This window comes from Cucurbita moschata, unplaced genomic scaffold, assembly GCF_002738365.1.
Source record: "Cucurbita moschata cultivar Rifu unplaced genomic scaffold, Cmos_1.0 Cmo_Scf00001, whole genome shotgun sequence".
Classification (NCBI taxonomy): Eukaryota; Viridiplantae; Streptophyta; class Magnoliopsida; order Cucurbitales; family Cucurbitaceae; genus Cucurbita; species Cucurbita moschata.
The window spans coordinates 7,781,580-7,797,394 of NW_019268517.1; the positions used below are offsets into that span (position 1 = coordinate 7,781,580).

Here is a 15,815-nt window from a genome sequence, read left to right on the forward strand (position 1 = left end):
TCGCAACAAATTTTTTTTTTTATTATGATCCTGTGTTCTATCTTCTCGTCTTCTTACCTATTTGAAAATAAATAAATTATTTTCTTTCCATCAATATATCACTTTCTCTTCTATTTTGTTGAGAAATTTGTAGATAATTTTATTTTTGTATGAATATATGTTAATTATTTTTAAACACTTTCAACAACTAATTAAACGTAAAACAGTTGTTTTTATATTTTCATTTAAATTATCTTTAGATTTATTCTTTTAAGAACTAATTAAACGTGTTAACTAAGGGCATTGGTAATCACAACACCAATTTAATTGATCTTTCTCTCTAATTATATTATTTATTAATTTCTTATTTTTGTTTGCATGCATAATAACACAGAACTTTGATTCCCTATATTTCGTTCTTTGTACTAATTATTTTCAACCAATCATATCACTTCATTCTCACTTTTTTCTCGCTATGAAATGTTGGGTTCTCGTAATGGGTTACTAATCGATCTCTAGTAGTATTTGGTCTTACGAGAACGACATGCATATGCGCACCATATACAGTTAACGGAACACGTTCATGTATAAATAATCAAGACCTATCGTAAATCGATAAAGAAAATGATGTGCTTGGCAAAAGTGCTTAAAGTAGCATCTTTGTTAGTGTTAAAGGTAAATTCACCGTAGTTCTAAGTATAAATGGTAACTAAATGAGGTGAATAGATTGTTTAAGATTCAAAACTTATATTTCAATGTTAAAAAAAATTGAACTAACCTAATTAAAATTATTTTAAATAGTTGTTTAATATTTTATATTATTTATTTTAATTTATTAATTTTGTTCTTGATTTTCAAAAAGTTTAAAATAGATTTCAAGTAACTATGTTCCTCTTTGTAATTGTTATAAATGATTTGATCCAAGTCGTTCTTCGGATATTGGAAGAAAAAAATTTATAATAGAGGAGAAAATTTACAAATAAGTAACGTAGTGAAATTCATACTTTTATCGTTTTACTCAAAAGAGGGATAAATTCTTATATGAGGTCATATAAGATCAAATAATCACGTTATTTTTTTTTACTTATTCTAATCAATATATCACTCTCATCTCTTCTATCTGCTTCAAATCACGAAAATCGAACTAAAGAAAACACAAAAGCGTTTCTTCACACTTGTCAATAGTTAAGTGCATATGTTTAAAATAAGATTTTTTGTTGTGACATTTGTCTGTAATTAACGGTATTCTTATTAGTTCATACGTCTAAATTAAGAATTTTTTTTATAACAATTCTCTATAATTAACTATATTTTTATATATATGTCTAAAATAAGATTTTTTGTGTGACATTTATCTATAATTAACCGTATTCTTATTCGTACAAATATCTAAAATAAGATTCTTTTTGCGACATTTGTATATAATTATCTGTATTCTTATTAGTACATATGTCTAAAATAAGATTTTTCTTGTGACAATTATTTATAATTAATTAGTTGTATTCTTATTAATATAGATGTCTGAAATGAGATTTTTTTTTGTAACATTCGTGTATAATTTACTGTATACATATTAGCATAGATGTCTAAAATAAGATTTTTTTGTATGACAATTGTCTATATAATTAACTGTATTCTTATTAGTACAGACGTCTAAAATAAGATTTTTTTTGTTACATTTGTCTATAATTAACTGTATTCTTATTAGTACAGATGTCTAAAATAAGATTCTTTTTGTTACATTTGTCTATAATTAACTGTATTCTTATTAGTACATTAGTATACGTGTCTAAAATAAGATTCTTTTTTAACAATGATGCATAATTAATTAGGTTGTATTCTTATTAGTATAGAGAACTAAAATGAGATTTTTTTTGCAACATTCATTTATCATTTAACTGTATACATATTTGCACATATGTCTAAAATAAGATTTTTTGTGTGACAATTGTATATATAATTAACTGTATTTTTATTAGTATAAATGTCTAAAATAAGATTCTTTTTGTTACATTTGTCTATATAATTAACTATATTCTTATTAGTACATGTGTCTAACATAATATTCTTTTTGTGACGTATAGAGGTCTAAAATGAAATTTTATTTGTGACATTCGTCTCTAATTAACTATATACATATTAGCACCGATGTCTAAAATAAGATTTTTTGTGTGACAATTGTCTATATAATTAACTGTATTCTTATTAGTATAAATGTCTAAAATAAAAAAAAATAGTTACATTTATCTATAATTAACTGTATTCTTCATCTATTTAAAATAAGATTTTTTTTTTAAAATGGTTTATAATTACCTATATATCATTGTATTTTATTTTGTAACGTTAAACAAAATAAATGTTATTATTATTAATTTTTTAATATAGAAAATTCAAAAAGAAAAAAAAAACAACAGAAACAAAATTCAAATTGATTTAATCATTTTTTTACAATGATCCTAAAAAGTTAAAAACAAATATAAGTTCCTGCAAACGAAAGCATCTACCACCCATCGTCATCATATTAGAACAAATGAAATGGGTTATAATCATTTGTTACTTTTGATATTTATTCATTATATATATATAGTCATATTTTACTTCGAACTCATATCAAAGTTGACTACCATTGCCCGAGCTCGACCCGCCATTGCCACCTCCATCGTAGTACCCGCCCATTGCATCAAACATTCCTATTGGGACGTGCCCTATCTGAAATGTCTGGCCATACGGTGTTACCATCCCGACTTGTGGTCCATAATCTACATTGCGCCTCAGGATCGGTTCCGTACGCATTCGATCACTCTCCGACTCGCGGTAGCGATTGAGAAAGACAGTTAATGGCTCAATGTAATCGTCAAACCCTAGCTTCCCCATGGCCCAAAGGACATCCTCTGCTGTTACTGTCTTACGCTGCTCCCTTTGGCATCGCTCGTTGGCCTCACCAGTAATGAAGCTGATGTACTCAGACACGCATTCTTGGATGGTTTCCTTTGCATCATCAGATATCTTTGCATGAGAGGGTAAGATTCGTCGCATGATGCGTATCACATTAGCGATCGGCATATATTGGTCTTGCTCCCGCACAATGCATTGTTGGCTCTGCTCATTGTTGGTAGCAGCGATCGAGGCAGGGATAGAGCCAGTCACAGGGGAGTTGGCCGCAACGTTTCGACTATTTGATTGCTGGTGGTTGCTGTTGTGAGTGTTGTTGGCAGAGGATGACTTATTTGTGGTCAACAATACATTCAAAGCTGAAACCAAATGCTTTATACAGATTCATCAAACAAATATTAAAAAGCTTAAATTTTCATAAATCAATTTAGCATAATTTAAGATTTTAATTGACAGAACCAATTAAAACGAAATTAAATAAATAATCTCAATAATTACAAAGTTTTAATTCAATTCTTAATGTTTTAATCTTTTATAATTATTTCATTTTCATATAATAAATATTAAAATATATATTCATTACATTAACTACCAATAATCAATCAGGCCCCAACGCTTGAAAAAAGTAAGTGGAGTAAAAAAAGGAAGTAAGTTAATTATTTGGTTATGGAGAATAAAAGACTGAATTAGGGCAAGAAGTTTTCTACTATTTGTATGGGCAGAAAGACCATAGATATTAACCTTTATTTATTATTATTTTTTCCTTTTTTTATTTGTTAATTAGCCACGCACCAATACTGCCAACTCACACATCTGACAAAAAAATTATATTAAAGACGTGTACCAAAAAAAACTATAAATTTAAATTTATTTACAAAAAATTTCTGGCTCCACGGAGCCATGGCATGTAACACAACACAATAGTCTAAAAATTATCCACCGTGACTTAGTTTTTTTTCAAACGTTCAATCAACCGACCAGTGTTTTCAAATTAGGGTTTCAATTTTGGTCCTGTGTACCATGCTAATGGCTCTCTTTCATTGAAATTCAAGTCCGAGTTGAGCTTTGTACGAAAATATTAAGATATTAGAAAGAGAAGGCAAATTGAAGCTTTTTGATACATGCAAATCTAAATCAATAGAAACTAACCAAAAATGATGAAGATGAAGAGATCTTGATGCATGTCACAAATGGAAACCAAAACGTAATATATGTAGAGATAGAACGTGCAAGCGAAGGGTAAAAGGGGAATTTTGGAGATGAAAATACCCGAGGTTGGCTTAGGTTGTTGCCTTCTGTAGCTATGGAAGCCATCTCTACCTCCTGCTGCACCACCACATTCCATAATTGCCCCTCTTTGTTTCTCTCTCTAAAACTAGGTAGGGTGAAGATGAGAATAGTGAATGAGAAGCAACAGAGGGATTTATAGGCATTTTTAAGTTCAAAATTGAGCAGGTGTACGGTCAAATCCCTGCCATTTTGTTTGCCTATAAATTTTTGAGGGGAGGGCATTGGTAATCACGACACCAATTTAATTGGTCTTTCTCTCTAATTATTTTATTTATTAATTTCTTATTTTTCTTTGCATGCATAGCAGCACATAGCTTTCATTCCCTATATTTCTCCTACTTGTACTACTTATTTTCAACCAATCATATCACTCCATTCACTTTTTTTTCTCGCTATGAAATGTTGGATTCTACTAACGGGTTACTAACCGATCTCTAGTAGTATTTGGTTTTACAAGAATGACATGCATATGCGCACCATATACAGTTAACGGAACACGTTCATGTATAAATAGTTAGAACCTATTGTAAGTCCATAAAGAAAATGATGTGCTTGGCTAAAGTGCTCAAAGGCTTGACGAATGATGCGGGTTTGCCCTTTTCTTTTTGAAGATAGCAAGGAAGCGATTTGTTCGTTGGCGGATTTAGCTAGTCAAATCGCACTAATGTAATTCATTTGTCCTACGAGACTACAGAGTAATTCAAACTCTAAGTGAGATTAGAGGTAGGACAACACTTTTCTATTCTCTCTAAAGCCATGTAGTTGAAGCGTCTACGGTTGAAGACATGTCAAATCACTTTAAAGGTCTAATTACAATACTCGCTCAACTGCGTAGAGAATTGATGAAAGAAATAATTACAATAATTAAATTATTATTGTTAGAACGATAGAAATTAAAATAAATATTTTTAAATTTTTAAATAATAAAATAAAGGAAAATGTGAAATTTTATAATATGAAAATTAGATTTTAAATATTTATTAATGGATAAAATTATAAAAGCAAGGAGAGTGAAGAATTTATTAACAAAAAAAAATCTAAATTATGTTATTAGCCAACCTCCCATATTTGGCCCCAACTTCCTTTCTTGACTTTCTTTTTTAATTTATCATTTTATACTTATATAAGTTTTGAATATAATCTAAAATTTAAAATTAAGTCACACTTATTAGGCTACGACAGCAACAATTCCCTTTTATATGGTGGTAAGGTTGCGCCGTGAATAAAAAAAACTTCTCTCTCAACTTCAATAACGACCATGGTTCAAATTGATTTCTGTTTTTGATTCTTGAGAGGAAGCCCGAAAGAGAAAGTCCAAACAGGACAATATCTGCTAGCGATGGGCTTGAGCTGTTACAAATGGTTAGACATCGGACGATGTGCCAGTGGGAGGGTTGAGCCTCGAAGGGGGTGACATGAGTCGATGTGCTAACAAAGACTCTAGACCCAAAAGGGAGTGGATTTGGTGGAGGTTCCACGTCGATTGGAGAAAAGAACGAGACTCAGCAGGACACTCAACCCCAAAAGGGGGTGGATTGTGAGATTCCACATCGGTTGGGGAGGAGGACAAAACACTCTTTATAAGGGTGTGAAAACCTCTCTTAGCAAACCCGTTTTAAAGTCTTGAGAGGAATCCCGAAAGGAAAAACTCAAATAGGACAACATCTTGCAAGATGATTAATACTATTTGCTACCGTTTTTAACCTAATTAAAACTACAAGATGTAAAAGTATAAAATGGAGTCAAAAGTTGTTATTTTTTTACATTGAGAAGGAATCAGTTTGGTTATGATGTTGTAAATTATGTAACTATAAAGACTTAATCGTTGAATGTTTTGCATTGATCGAGAAAATGGTTCTATCACCACATCTTGATACCTACATTCAAATGTTTTCAATGGAAAACCCATACCAAAAGGGAGCCACAAAGGCATAGATCAACCGACCATAGAACTTGTTCCCGAACAAGTATTTTATTCTCATTTTTAATAAAATTTTCAATTAAGAATACCTCAAAGGTAGATATTCATTTTAGAGAATGGTAATGGTAAGTGTTAAGTATGAATTAAATACCGATAATTGACCTTATTTTTATTTTTTTTTCTCATTTTATTATTAGTATTTAAAAAAAAACTTTGTTGGTGGAAAAAAGATTTTTTTTATTTTCATTTTGATTAGAACTTAGAAAACATTATTAAAAATTAAAATTAAAAATAAAAATAAAACTTTTAGTTAGCATGAATAATTTTTAAAACAAAAAAAAAAAGTAACAGCATGTTTATTAGTATTAAGGTAACTCCCTGTAATTCTAAGAACAAACCGTAACTAAACATATCTAATAAATTATTTAATATTCAAACTTTTATTTTAATTTTTAATGTTAAAAAAATTAAACTAACCTCATTAAAATTATTTTAAATAATTGTTTTATGATTTATTTTATTTATTTATTTTTAAAATTTTGTTCATGATTTTTAAAAAGTTTAAAATAGATTCTAAGTAACTAAGATCCCTTGTAAAGATTTTAAGTAATTATGATCCCCTTGTAATCGTTATAAATGATTTGTTCCAAGTACTTGCCGACATTGGAAGAAAAAAATTTACAATAGAGAAGAGAAAATGTTTGATTAAACTCTTCTATGAATTATGTAACGTAGTAAAATTCATATTTTTATTCTTTTACACAAATGAGGGATAAACTTGAAATGACATAATAAATAGGATCAAATAATCACCGGTAGAGGTAAAATATCATAATAAAATCTAATTTTTCACTCGTTCTAATCAATATATCACTCTCCTCTATTTTCTCTTCTTTAAATCACGGAAATCCAAAGAAAGAAAATACAGAAGAATCTTCTTATGGGTAGATATGTCTAAAATAAAAAAAATTTCTTATAACATTTGTTTATAATTAACTGTATTCTTGTTAATACAGATGTCTAAAATAAAATTATTATTGTGACAATTGTCTATAATTAATGTATTCTTATCCGTACATATGTCTAAAATAGGATTCTTTTTGTGACAATTGTCTGTATTCTTATTAATAAACAGGTCTAAAATAGGATTATTTTTGTGACAATGATCTATAATTAATTGTATTCTTATTAGTACATATGTTTAAAATAAGATTTTTTTTTGTGACATTTGTATATAATTAATTGTATTTTTATTGTTACATATGTCTAAAATAATATTCTTTTTGTGATAATTGTCTATAATTACTGTATTCTTATTAGTAGAGATATCTAAAATGAGATATTTTTTTGTGTGACATTTGTATATAATTAACTGTATTTGGTCTAAAATAAGATTTTTTGTGTGACAATTGTCTATATAATTAACTGTATTTTTATTAGTACAGATGTCTAAAATGATTCTTTTTTGTTACCTTTGTCTATAATAACTTATTAGTACATTGTCTAACATGTGACAATAATGCATTTTTCTGTTAACATTACTATTTTTTCTTCTCGGATTATTCAAATTAGATTATTCTCTTAATAAATAAAATCAATTTTAATTTGATTTCAACATCTATTCATAAAAAACTAATAGTTAAATCAAGTAAATAATTTGATTTCATTTGTCATCAGAGGTCGGTTTTATAGGGTATTGAAAGAAATAAAAATTTCAATAGAGAGAGGAGAGTTTTGCGATTTTTTATAAAGTGCTTATCGTTCTAAATTTTATGGCCAATGCATCCCAAAAATTTGATTCATTGAAAAAGTAGCGTGAAAAATTTTGTGATTTGAAATAATGAGACGAGGTATGTGAAAATGAAATTTCTATGCACGGGTCATGGCTCAATTTAGTTGAACTTTTTTTCCTCTCGATGATGAAGCTTATCCATCACTGAGTTGAGATTCGGAAATGAAAATTCAATAAATTCTTTTCGAGCTTCTCCTAGACTGATTTCCCTCAATAAAACAAATACTAATAAAATCTTTTAAACAATCGTGTTAAAAATAAATTCAATATAATTGTTTTCTTAATTATTTAATTAAATATGTAAATGTACTTTCCAAAACTGAAAAGGAATATATATATATATATATATATATATTTATTTATTTTTTTATTTTTTTATTTTATTTTGTAACATTAAATAAAAGAACGATTATTATTGTTAGTTTTTTAATATATAAAACTTGGAAAAAATGGAAAAAAAAACACTAAATAAAATTAAAATTGATTTAATCATTTTTTTTACAACCATCTTAAAAATTTAAGTTCGCATACATGATATGCTAGCCATCAAATTAGAACAAATGAAATGAGCTATAATCATTGGTTACTTTTGATATTTATTCATTATGTTTATATATATATATATAGCCAAACTTATATCAAAGTTGACTATCATTGCCCGAGCTCGACCCGCCATTGCCACCTCCATCGTAGTACCTACCCATTGCATCAAACATTTCTGTTGGGACGTGCCCTATCTGAAACGTCTGGCCATACGGTGATATCATCCCTACGTGTGGTCCATAATCTACATTGCGCCTCATGATCGGTTCTGTACGGATTCGATCACTCTCCAACTCGCGATAGCAATTGAGAAAGACAATTAATGGCTTAATGTAATTGTCAAACCCTAGCTTCCCCATGGCCCAAAGGACATCCTCTGCTGTCACTGTCTTACGTTGCTCCCTTTGGCATTGCTCGTTGGCCTCGCTAGTAATGAAGCTGATATACTCAGACACACATTCTTGGATGATTTCCTTTGCATCATCAGATATCTTTGCATGAGAGGGTAAAATTCGTCGCATAATGCGTATCATATTAGCGATTGGCATGTATTGGTCCTGCTCCCGCACAATGCATTGTTGGCTCTGCTCATTGTTGGTGGCAGCGATTGAGGCAGGGGTAGAGCCAGTCACAGGGGACTTGGCCGCAACGTTTCTACTATTTGATTGCTGGTGGTTGCTGTTGGCAGGGGATGACTTGTTTGTAGTTAACAATACATTCAAAGCTGAAACCAAATGCTTCAGATTCATCAAACAAATAATGAAAAGGGTAGTAAATTAAAACAATTAAATAATTTATGTATAAAAAAAAAAATTTAAACAAATTTTGATTTATTTCAAGATAATCTCAATAATTACAAAATTTTAATTCAATTATGAATGTTTTAGTCTTTTATAATTATTTCATTTTCATTTAATAAATATTAAAATATATTAGCATAAGTGTCCGTAATCAATCATGTGCGCAAGCCAGAAAAGGCTAGCGTGGTAAGAAAGGGAAGTAAGTTAGTTAATTCCATTCGGTAGAATAAAAAAAAAGCTGAATTAGGGCAAGAGGTATTGGACTGTTTGTGTATTGGCAGGAAGACAACAGATATAAACATTTATTTATTTTTATTTGTTAATTAACCACGTCACAACACTGCCAACTCACACATCTGAAGAAAATATATGAATGACGTGTACCAACAAAAAAAACTATAAATTTAAATTTATTTACCAAAAATTTCTGGCTCCATAGAGCCACAACATATAACCTTCCACTATGGCCTAAATATTATCGACCGTAATTCAGTTTTTTTCAAACGTTCAACCAATCAACCAGAACCAATGTTTCCAAATTAGGGTTTTAGTTTTGATCCTTTCATTGAAATTCTAGTATGAGCGTGAATTTTGTACGAAAATATTAAGATATTGGAAAGAGAAGGCAGATTGAAGCTTTTTAATACATGCAAATCTAAATCAATAGCAAAAATGATGAGATAAGAGATCTTGATGCATGCAAGGAACCAAAACATAATATATGTAGAGAGAGAAGGTGTATGCGAAGGGTAAAAAGGAAATTTTGGAGATGAAAATACTTGCCTTAGGTCGCTGCCTCCACATTCCATAATTCCATAATTGCCCCTCTTTGTTTTTCTCTCTAAATCTGGGTAGAGTGAGGTTGAGAGGAGTGGATGAGAAGCAGGAGAGAGATTTATAGGCCTTTTTAAGTTGATCCACGTTGAACCGGTGTCCGGTCAAATCCATGCCATTTTGTTATATTATTTATTAATTGGTCTTTCTCTTTTATTATATTATTTATTAATTTTTTATTTTTCTTTGCATGCACAATAGCACATAGGTTTGATTCCCTCCATTTTTTGTTATGTACTACTTATTTTCAACCAATCATATTACTCTACTCTCATTTTTCTTCTCGCTATGAAATGTTGGGTTCTCGTAATGAGTTACTAATCGATCTCTAGTAGTATTTGGTTTTATGAGAACAAAATGCATATGCACACCATATTTGGTTAAAGGAACACATTGATATATAAATAGTCAGGGCCTATCGTGTAAGTCAATAATGAAAATGATGTGCCTGGCAAAAGTGCTCAAAGGCTTGATGAATCATGCAGGTTTGCTCTTTTCTTTTTTAAAATAGCAAGGAAGCGATTTGTTCGTTGGGGGATTTAGCTAGCCAAATCACACTAATGTAATTTATTTGTCCTATAAGACTACAGAGTAATTACTCTTAGTAAGATTAGAGGTAGGGCAACACTTTCTATTCTCTCTGTAAGTCAAGTAGTCGATGTCTTTGAATATAGAAAACCAGAATGATTCTAAATTGAAACCTTCCTCATTTCATATTCATCTTGCTCTGACTCCAAACGTCATGTTTGTAATTTCTCACCGCGGATAAATAATTACGATAATCAAACTATTATTACTTAAATTTTGAATTTTTATTAATTAATGAAATTATAAAAGGAAGGAGAGTGAAGAATTTATTAACAAAAATCTAAATCACTTTATAACACAAAGTTACGTTCTTGGCCAACCTCCCATATTTAGCCCGAACTTCCCTCGAACTCTTTGACTCTCTCTTCACTCTAAACAAAGACTCTTTATTCATTCTCGTTCACTACTTCACCTTCACTCCTACACCTATTGATTCTGTGTAAACTCATGAACTTGAATATAATCCAAATTTTAAAATTAAGTCAGATTTATTAGGAGACGACCGCACCAATTCCCTTTTATATGGTGGTTTGGTTGGGCCGCAAATAAAAAACTTCTCTCTCGATTTTGATAACGAACATGGTTATAATTGATTTATGTTTTTTATTTAACGACGTGTTTTAAAAACTTTGAGGGGAAGCCGGAAAGGGAAAGCCGAAAGAGGACAATATTTGCTAGCAATGGGCTTGAGCTGTTACAAATGGTTTCAGAACTAGACATCAGACGATGTGCCAACGAGGAGGCTGAGCCTCGAAGGGGGTGGACATGAGTCGATGTGCCAACAAAGATTTTGGACCTCGAAGGGGGTGGATTTGGTGGAGGTCCCACGTCAATTGGAGAAAGGAGCGAGACTCAGCAGGACGCTAGTCTCCGAAGGGAGGTGGATTGTGAGATTCCATAGCGGTTGGGGAGGAGGACGAAACACCCTTTATAAGAGTATGAAAACCTCTCTCTAGCAAACACGTTTTAAAGTCTTGAGAGGAAGCCCGAAACGAAAAGCCCGAATAGGACAACATCTTGCAAGATGATTAATACTATTTGCTGCAGTTTTTTTAACTTAATTAATACTGCATGATGTAAAAGTACAAAATGGAGTCAAAAGTTGTTATATTTTTACATTGAGAATATGGCTAAAAGAAAAGGAATCAGTTTGGTTATGATGTTGTAAATTGTGTAAGTATAAAAACATGACTCAATCGTTGAATATTTTGCATTGATCGAGAGAATGGTTCTACCACCACATCTTGATACCTACATTCAAATGTTTTCAATGAAAAAGTCATACCGAGCTGATTCGAAAGTATAGATGTCTACTTAATTCATGGAGCTAAGGTTCATGAGAACATGCTCCCGAATACATTCTTAATAAAATTTTCAACTAAATCATTAGAATTAGAATTGAAAATATATCTAAGGGATAGATATCAATTTTAGAGACAAATTTTTTTTTTTAATTTTTTTTTTGTTTTAAAAACTAGAAGGTAACCATTTAAGTATGAATTAAGTAAGAAGAAAGGAATAATTGACTTTATTTTTACTTTATTTTTCTCATTTTATTATTATTATTTTAAAAAAAAACTTTCTTGTGAAGAAACGCAGGAAAAAAAAAGTTTTTTTTTCATGTGGTATTTAATGATTATAAAGCAATTGTTTCATTATTTTTTAAAGTTTAAAATTAAAAAAAAAAAATAGTTGTCATAAATAATTTTTAAAACAAAAACAGAGTAGCATGTTCCTTAGTATCAAGGTAACTTCACTGTAAGTGTTGTTCTAAGAATAATGGGTAACTAAACGAGGTGAATAAATTGTTTTTTAAAACTTTTATTTTAATGTTAAAAAAATTGAACTAACCCAATTAAAATTATTTTAAGTAGTTGTCTAATATTTTTTTTTTTTAATTTTGTTCTTGATTTTTAAGAAGTTTACAATTTTTAGGTTCGTGTCTACAACTATGATCCATTTTATAGTTGTTATAAATAATTTGATCCAAATCGTTCTTATAGAGACATGTAAGTGAGGTATCATATACTAATTTGTATAAGATTAGATCGTGAAATATTTAATTTTTTTCTTTATAAATCCGATAATTAAGAATTGTTTATATTAGAGACATGTGACTAGGTGAGTAGGCGAGCTTAGGTGGTTTTTGGTCATTTATTTCTCGGTCTGTAATATTTCACTTGGTTTTTGTCAGGTAACCAATTTGATTTGCATTCATGTCTACCTATCATCTTCTTTATGTGAAGTAATTTTTACGTGCTTGTGTACTTTTGAGCTTGAGTGATGAGCTCTGCATGCGATGTAGATTTTTTTTTTTTCAAAAAGTGTATGAGTGATGAGCTTTACATACATATTCCGTAACATTTCTTTGAATCCCGATTTAATAAAAAACAAATGATTTGTTGAATTATGTTGGCTATTCCCGTAAAGAATTGTGTTACAAATGCTCTAGAGGGAGAATCGCAAGAACATTGTTGATCTTTTTCATACTTGATTTTTTTTCTCACAGTACCGACCTTTGTCAAAATCGAGATGGGGTAGCATATCTAAATTTACGTCACAATAACGATGAAATTTGTTTAAATGAGGATAATGTTGTAGTGCTTGCCACGAGTAAGTAAGCTTATATTCATCTTCAAATAAGGTTAAATAGAGACCCGATTGAGTTAAATTGGAATCACACATACTAGGGCACGTGCAAGCAATGTGGTGAAGTCTTTTTTGTTTTATCTGACATCTGTATAATTTTTTATCTTCTGTGGAGTCTTTTTTGTTTTATCTGATATCTGTATGATTTTTTATTTTTGTAAAGTCTTTTTTGTTTTATCTGATCAGTATGATTTTTTATTTGAGTTTGACTTAGGCATAATTTTACGTGTAAAAGTTGAAAAATTATGCATTTCTAATTTACGTTAAATTAATAAATATATTCTTAAACGATGTATTTTATCTTAAAAAATATTTCTAAAATTTAAAAGTCAGTACTCTTACACTTAAAAATTCTCTCGTTCACCTTCAAACACCGAAAAAGATGTGTCCACACTCATTATCTCTAGGGGAAGTAGCCCTATATTTATGAAAATACAACCCTCCAGTCTCATCTCTTCATTACATTTTGTGAATATTTATATTAATATCATTTTCATGCTCGTATGACTATGTCCTAGGTCAATCTAAATGATGCAATATGACACTCATCATCATATAGCATGCTCAATATGAACAGCGTCATCATATTAAGCAAAACGTCATGCAAACATCATACTAATCATAAAGCCATCACACTAATCATAAAGCCATCACGTGCATCAAACATAATATGTACGTCATGCATCACTTTTTTAGTCAGGGTTGTTTTGGTACCATATAAAATATTAGTTTTGGAGAAATCGTTATTGTTTTGATTAAAAAAATATTTTTAAACTTTTAATAGTATTTAAAAAATACTCTTAAACTTTAAAAAGTTTTATTAATACTCTTTTAACTATTTTTAAAGGTTTAATAATACACATATGGTTAATATTATGTTTAAAAAATATAAATAAAATTTTAAAAATAGTATTAACACCTCTTACCTTTATAAAAAAAATAATTAAAAAAATTATGTCGATATAGGGATGAAAAATGTCTATTTATATATTATAGATTATCTTTAAAAAATTTAATAGTATTGAAACATAGATATTTTTTATTTATTTATTTTTTTAAAAATTAAAACTAATCCTGAGAGTATTTTGGAGAATACTAACTTATTTGTCTTGAATTTTTGAGATAAAAGGCAAAATTCGAATATATTTTTATTAATTTAACTTCTAATTTAAATTAACTTTTAAATTGGTATAAATAATTATTATTTGTTCAAAGTTCCATAGCATCTCTCGAGCTAGACAGATAATCAATGCATTAAAAAGTTTCATATCGTCTCTTTGGCGGTGTGCCATCGAGGATGCTGGGCCCCGAAATGGAGTAGATTGTGAGATATCACATTGACTGGAGAGACGAACAAGTGCCAACATGAGGATGTGGGGTCCCGAAGGGAGGTGAATTGTGAGATCCCACATTGATTGGAGAGAGGAACAAGTGCCAGCGAGAACACTGCGTCTCGAAGAGGAGAGGATTGTGAGATTCCACATCAATTGGAGAGTAACGAATACCAGTGGGGACACTAAACCGTGAAGGGAAGTGGATTGGGGAGCTCACATCGATTGGAGAAGGGAACAAGTGCTAGCAAGGATGTTAAGACGTGAATAAAGTTGGATTGTGAGATCCCAGTTCTTAGGGGGAAGAACTAAACATTATTTATAAAGGTGTGAAAACATGTCCCTAACATAAATGTTTCAAAAACCTTAAACGTAGGTGAAAGTTCAAATAAGACAATATCCGTTAGCTGTTGGTTTAAGCTATTACACTATGAATACAGCTAATATTTGCTTTTGTGTCTTGTCTGGTTAGGTTGGTTGGTTGCTTCTTCTATTTGGTTTGCTTGAACCATAAGATTGTTTCTTTAAAGAATACCCTTGAAATTATTTTTAATTTTCATTAACAAAATCGAAAAAAAAGCTCATAAGTCATAATTTTCTTGAATTTTATTCATTTATTTATTTATATAAAGCCTCATTATTTTTTCATATTCCTTACATACTTCTTTCTAATCCCGAATAATTCATATTTTTTAATTTTATTAATATTTATAATTATATTTTTCCTGTAAACTTCACCATTAAGAAACCCCCAAAAACCTTCACACAGGATAAACTTTAAATTCCGAATTTAAAAAATTTATAAATTATATTAAAAAAAAAAAAAAAAAAAATCCCCGAAAGTTGCACTTTTTTTGGGCGGTTCACATTTCTTTAGCCTCCAATACCCGAACTTTGCGATCTTTAACGCTGCCGTTTTATCCACGTGGACCAATTACTGTACTCCCGATTTCCAAGTAATTGTTTTTTTATTAAAAAAAAGTCCATTTATATTATACCTTCAAATTAAAAAATATATATATTTTTAAAAAATATATATTCAATGTATATCACACATTGTTGGTTAATGAAAACAATTTATTATTATTATTATTATTATTTTTTTTGAAGATCGATTAGGTTCAAGACCACGAGTCAAAATGTGCATGACGTGCCCCTTTGAGAGGTCGACCTCACCCTCGACCCTTTACTGAGGC

At 29.9% G+C, this 15,815-nt stretch overlaps 2 protein-coding genes across 2 annotated transcripts; both read right to left on the bottom strand.

Annotated features, from left to right (window-relative positions):
• Nucleotides 1-2,555: 2,555 nt before the first annotated feature.
• LOC111448893 (nuclear transcription factor Y subunit B-9-like) lies at nt 2,556-4,253 on the bottom strand. Its single transcript, XM_023088677.1, has 2 exons — nt 4,141-4,253; nt 2,556-3,230 (listed from the first exon to the last, which is right to left on the bottom strand). The coding sequence occupies exons 1-2, from the start codon at nt 4,214-4,216 to the stop codon at nt 2,590-2,592; spliced, it is 717 nt and encodes a 238-aa protein (XP_022944445.1). The 5' UTR covers nt 4,217-4,253; the 3' UTR covers nt 2,556-2,589.
• A 4,259-nt stretch (nt 4,254-8,512) lies between these two features.
• LOC111454760 (nuclear transcription factor Y subunit B-9-like) lies at nt 8,513-9,166 on the bottom strand. The gene has a single exon (XM_023096284.1). It carries the CDS (start codon nt 9,164-9,166, stop codon nt 8,513-8,515), a length of 654 nt encoding a protein of 217 aa, XP_022952052.1.
• Nucleotides 9,167-15,815: the final 6,649 nt, after the last annotated feature.

Excerpts from the sequence above, each read along its gene's own strand:
- LOC111454760 (XM_023096284.1), bottom strand. The coding sequence starts at position 9,166 with ATGAATCTGAAGCATTTGGTTTCAGCTTTGAATGTATTGTTAACTACA.
- LOC111448893 (XM_023088677.1), bottom strand. The coding sequence starts at position 4,216 with ATGGAATGTGGTGGTGCAGCAGGAGGTAGAGATGGCTTCCATAGCTAC. Across the intron at positions 3,231-4,140 it reads ACAACCTAAGCCAACCTCGG|CTTTGAATGTATTGTTGACC; the intron begins GTATTTTCATCT and ends ATTTGGTTTCAG.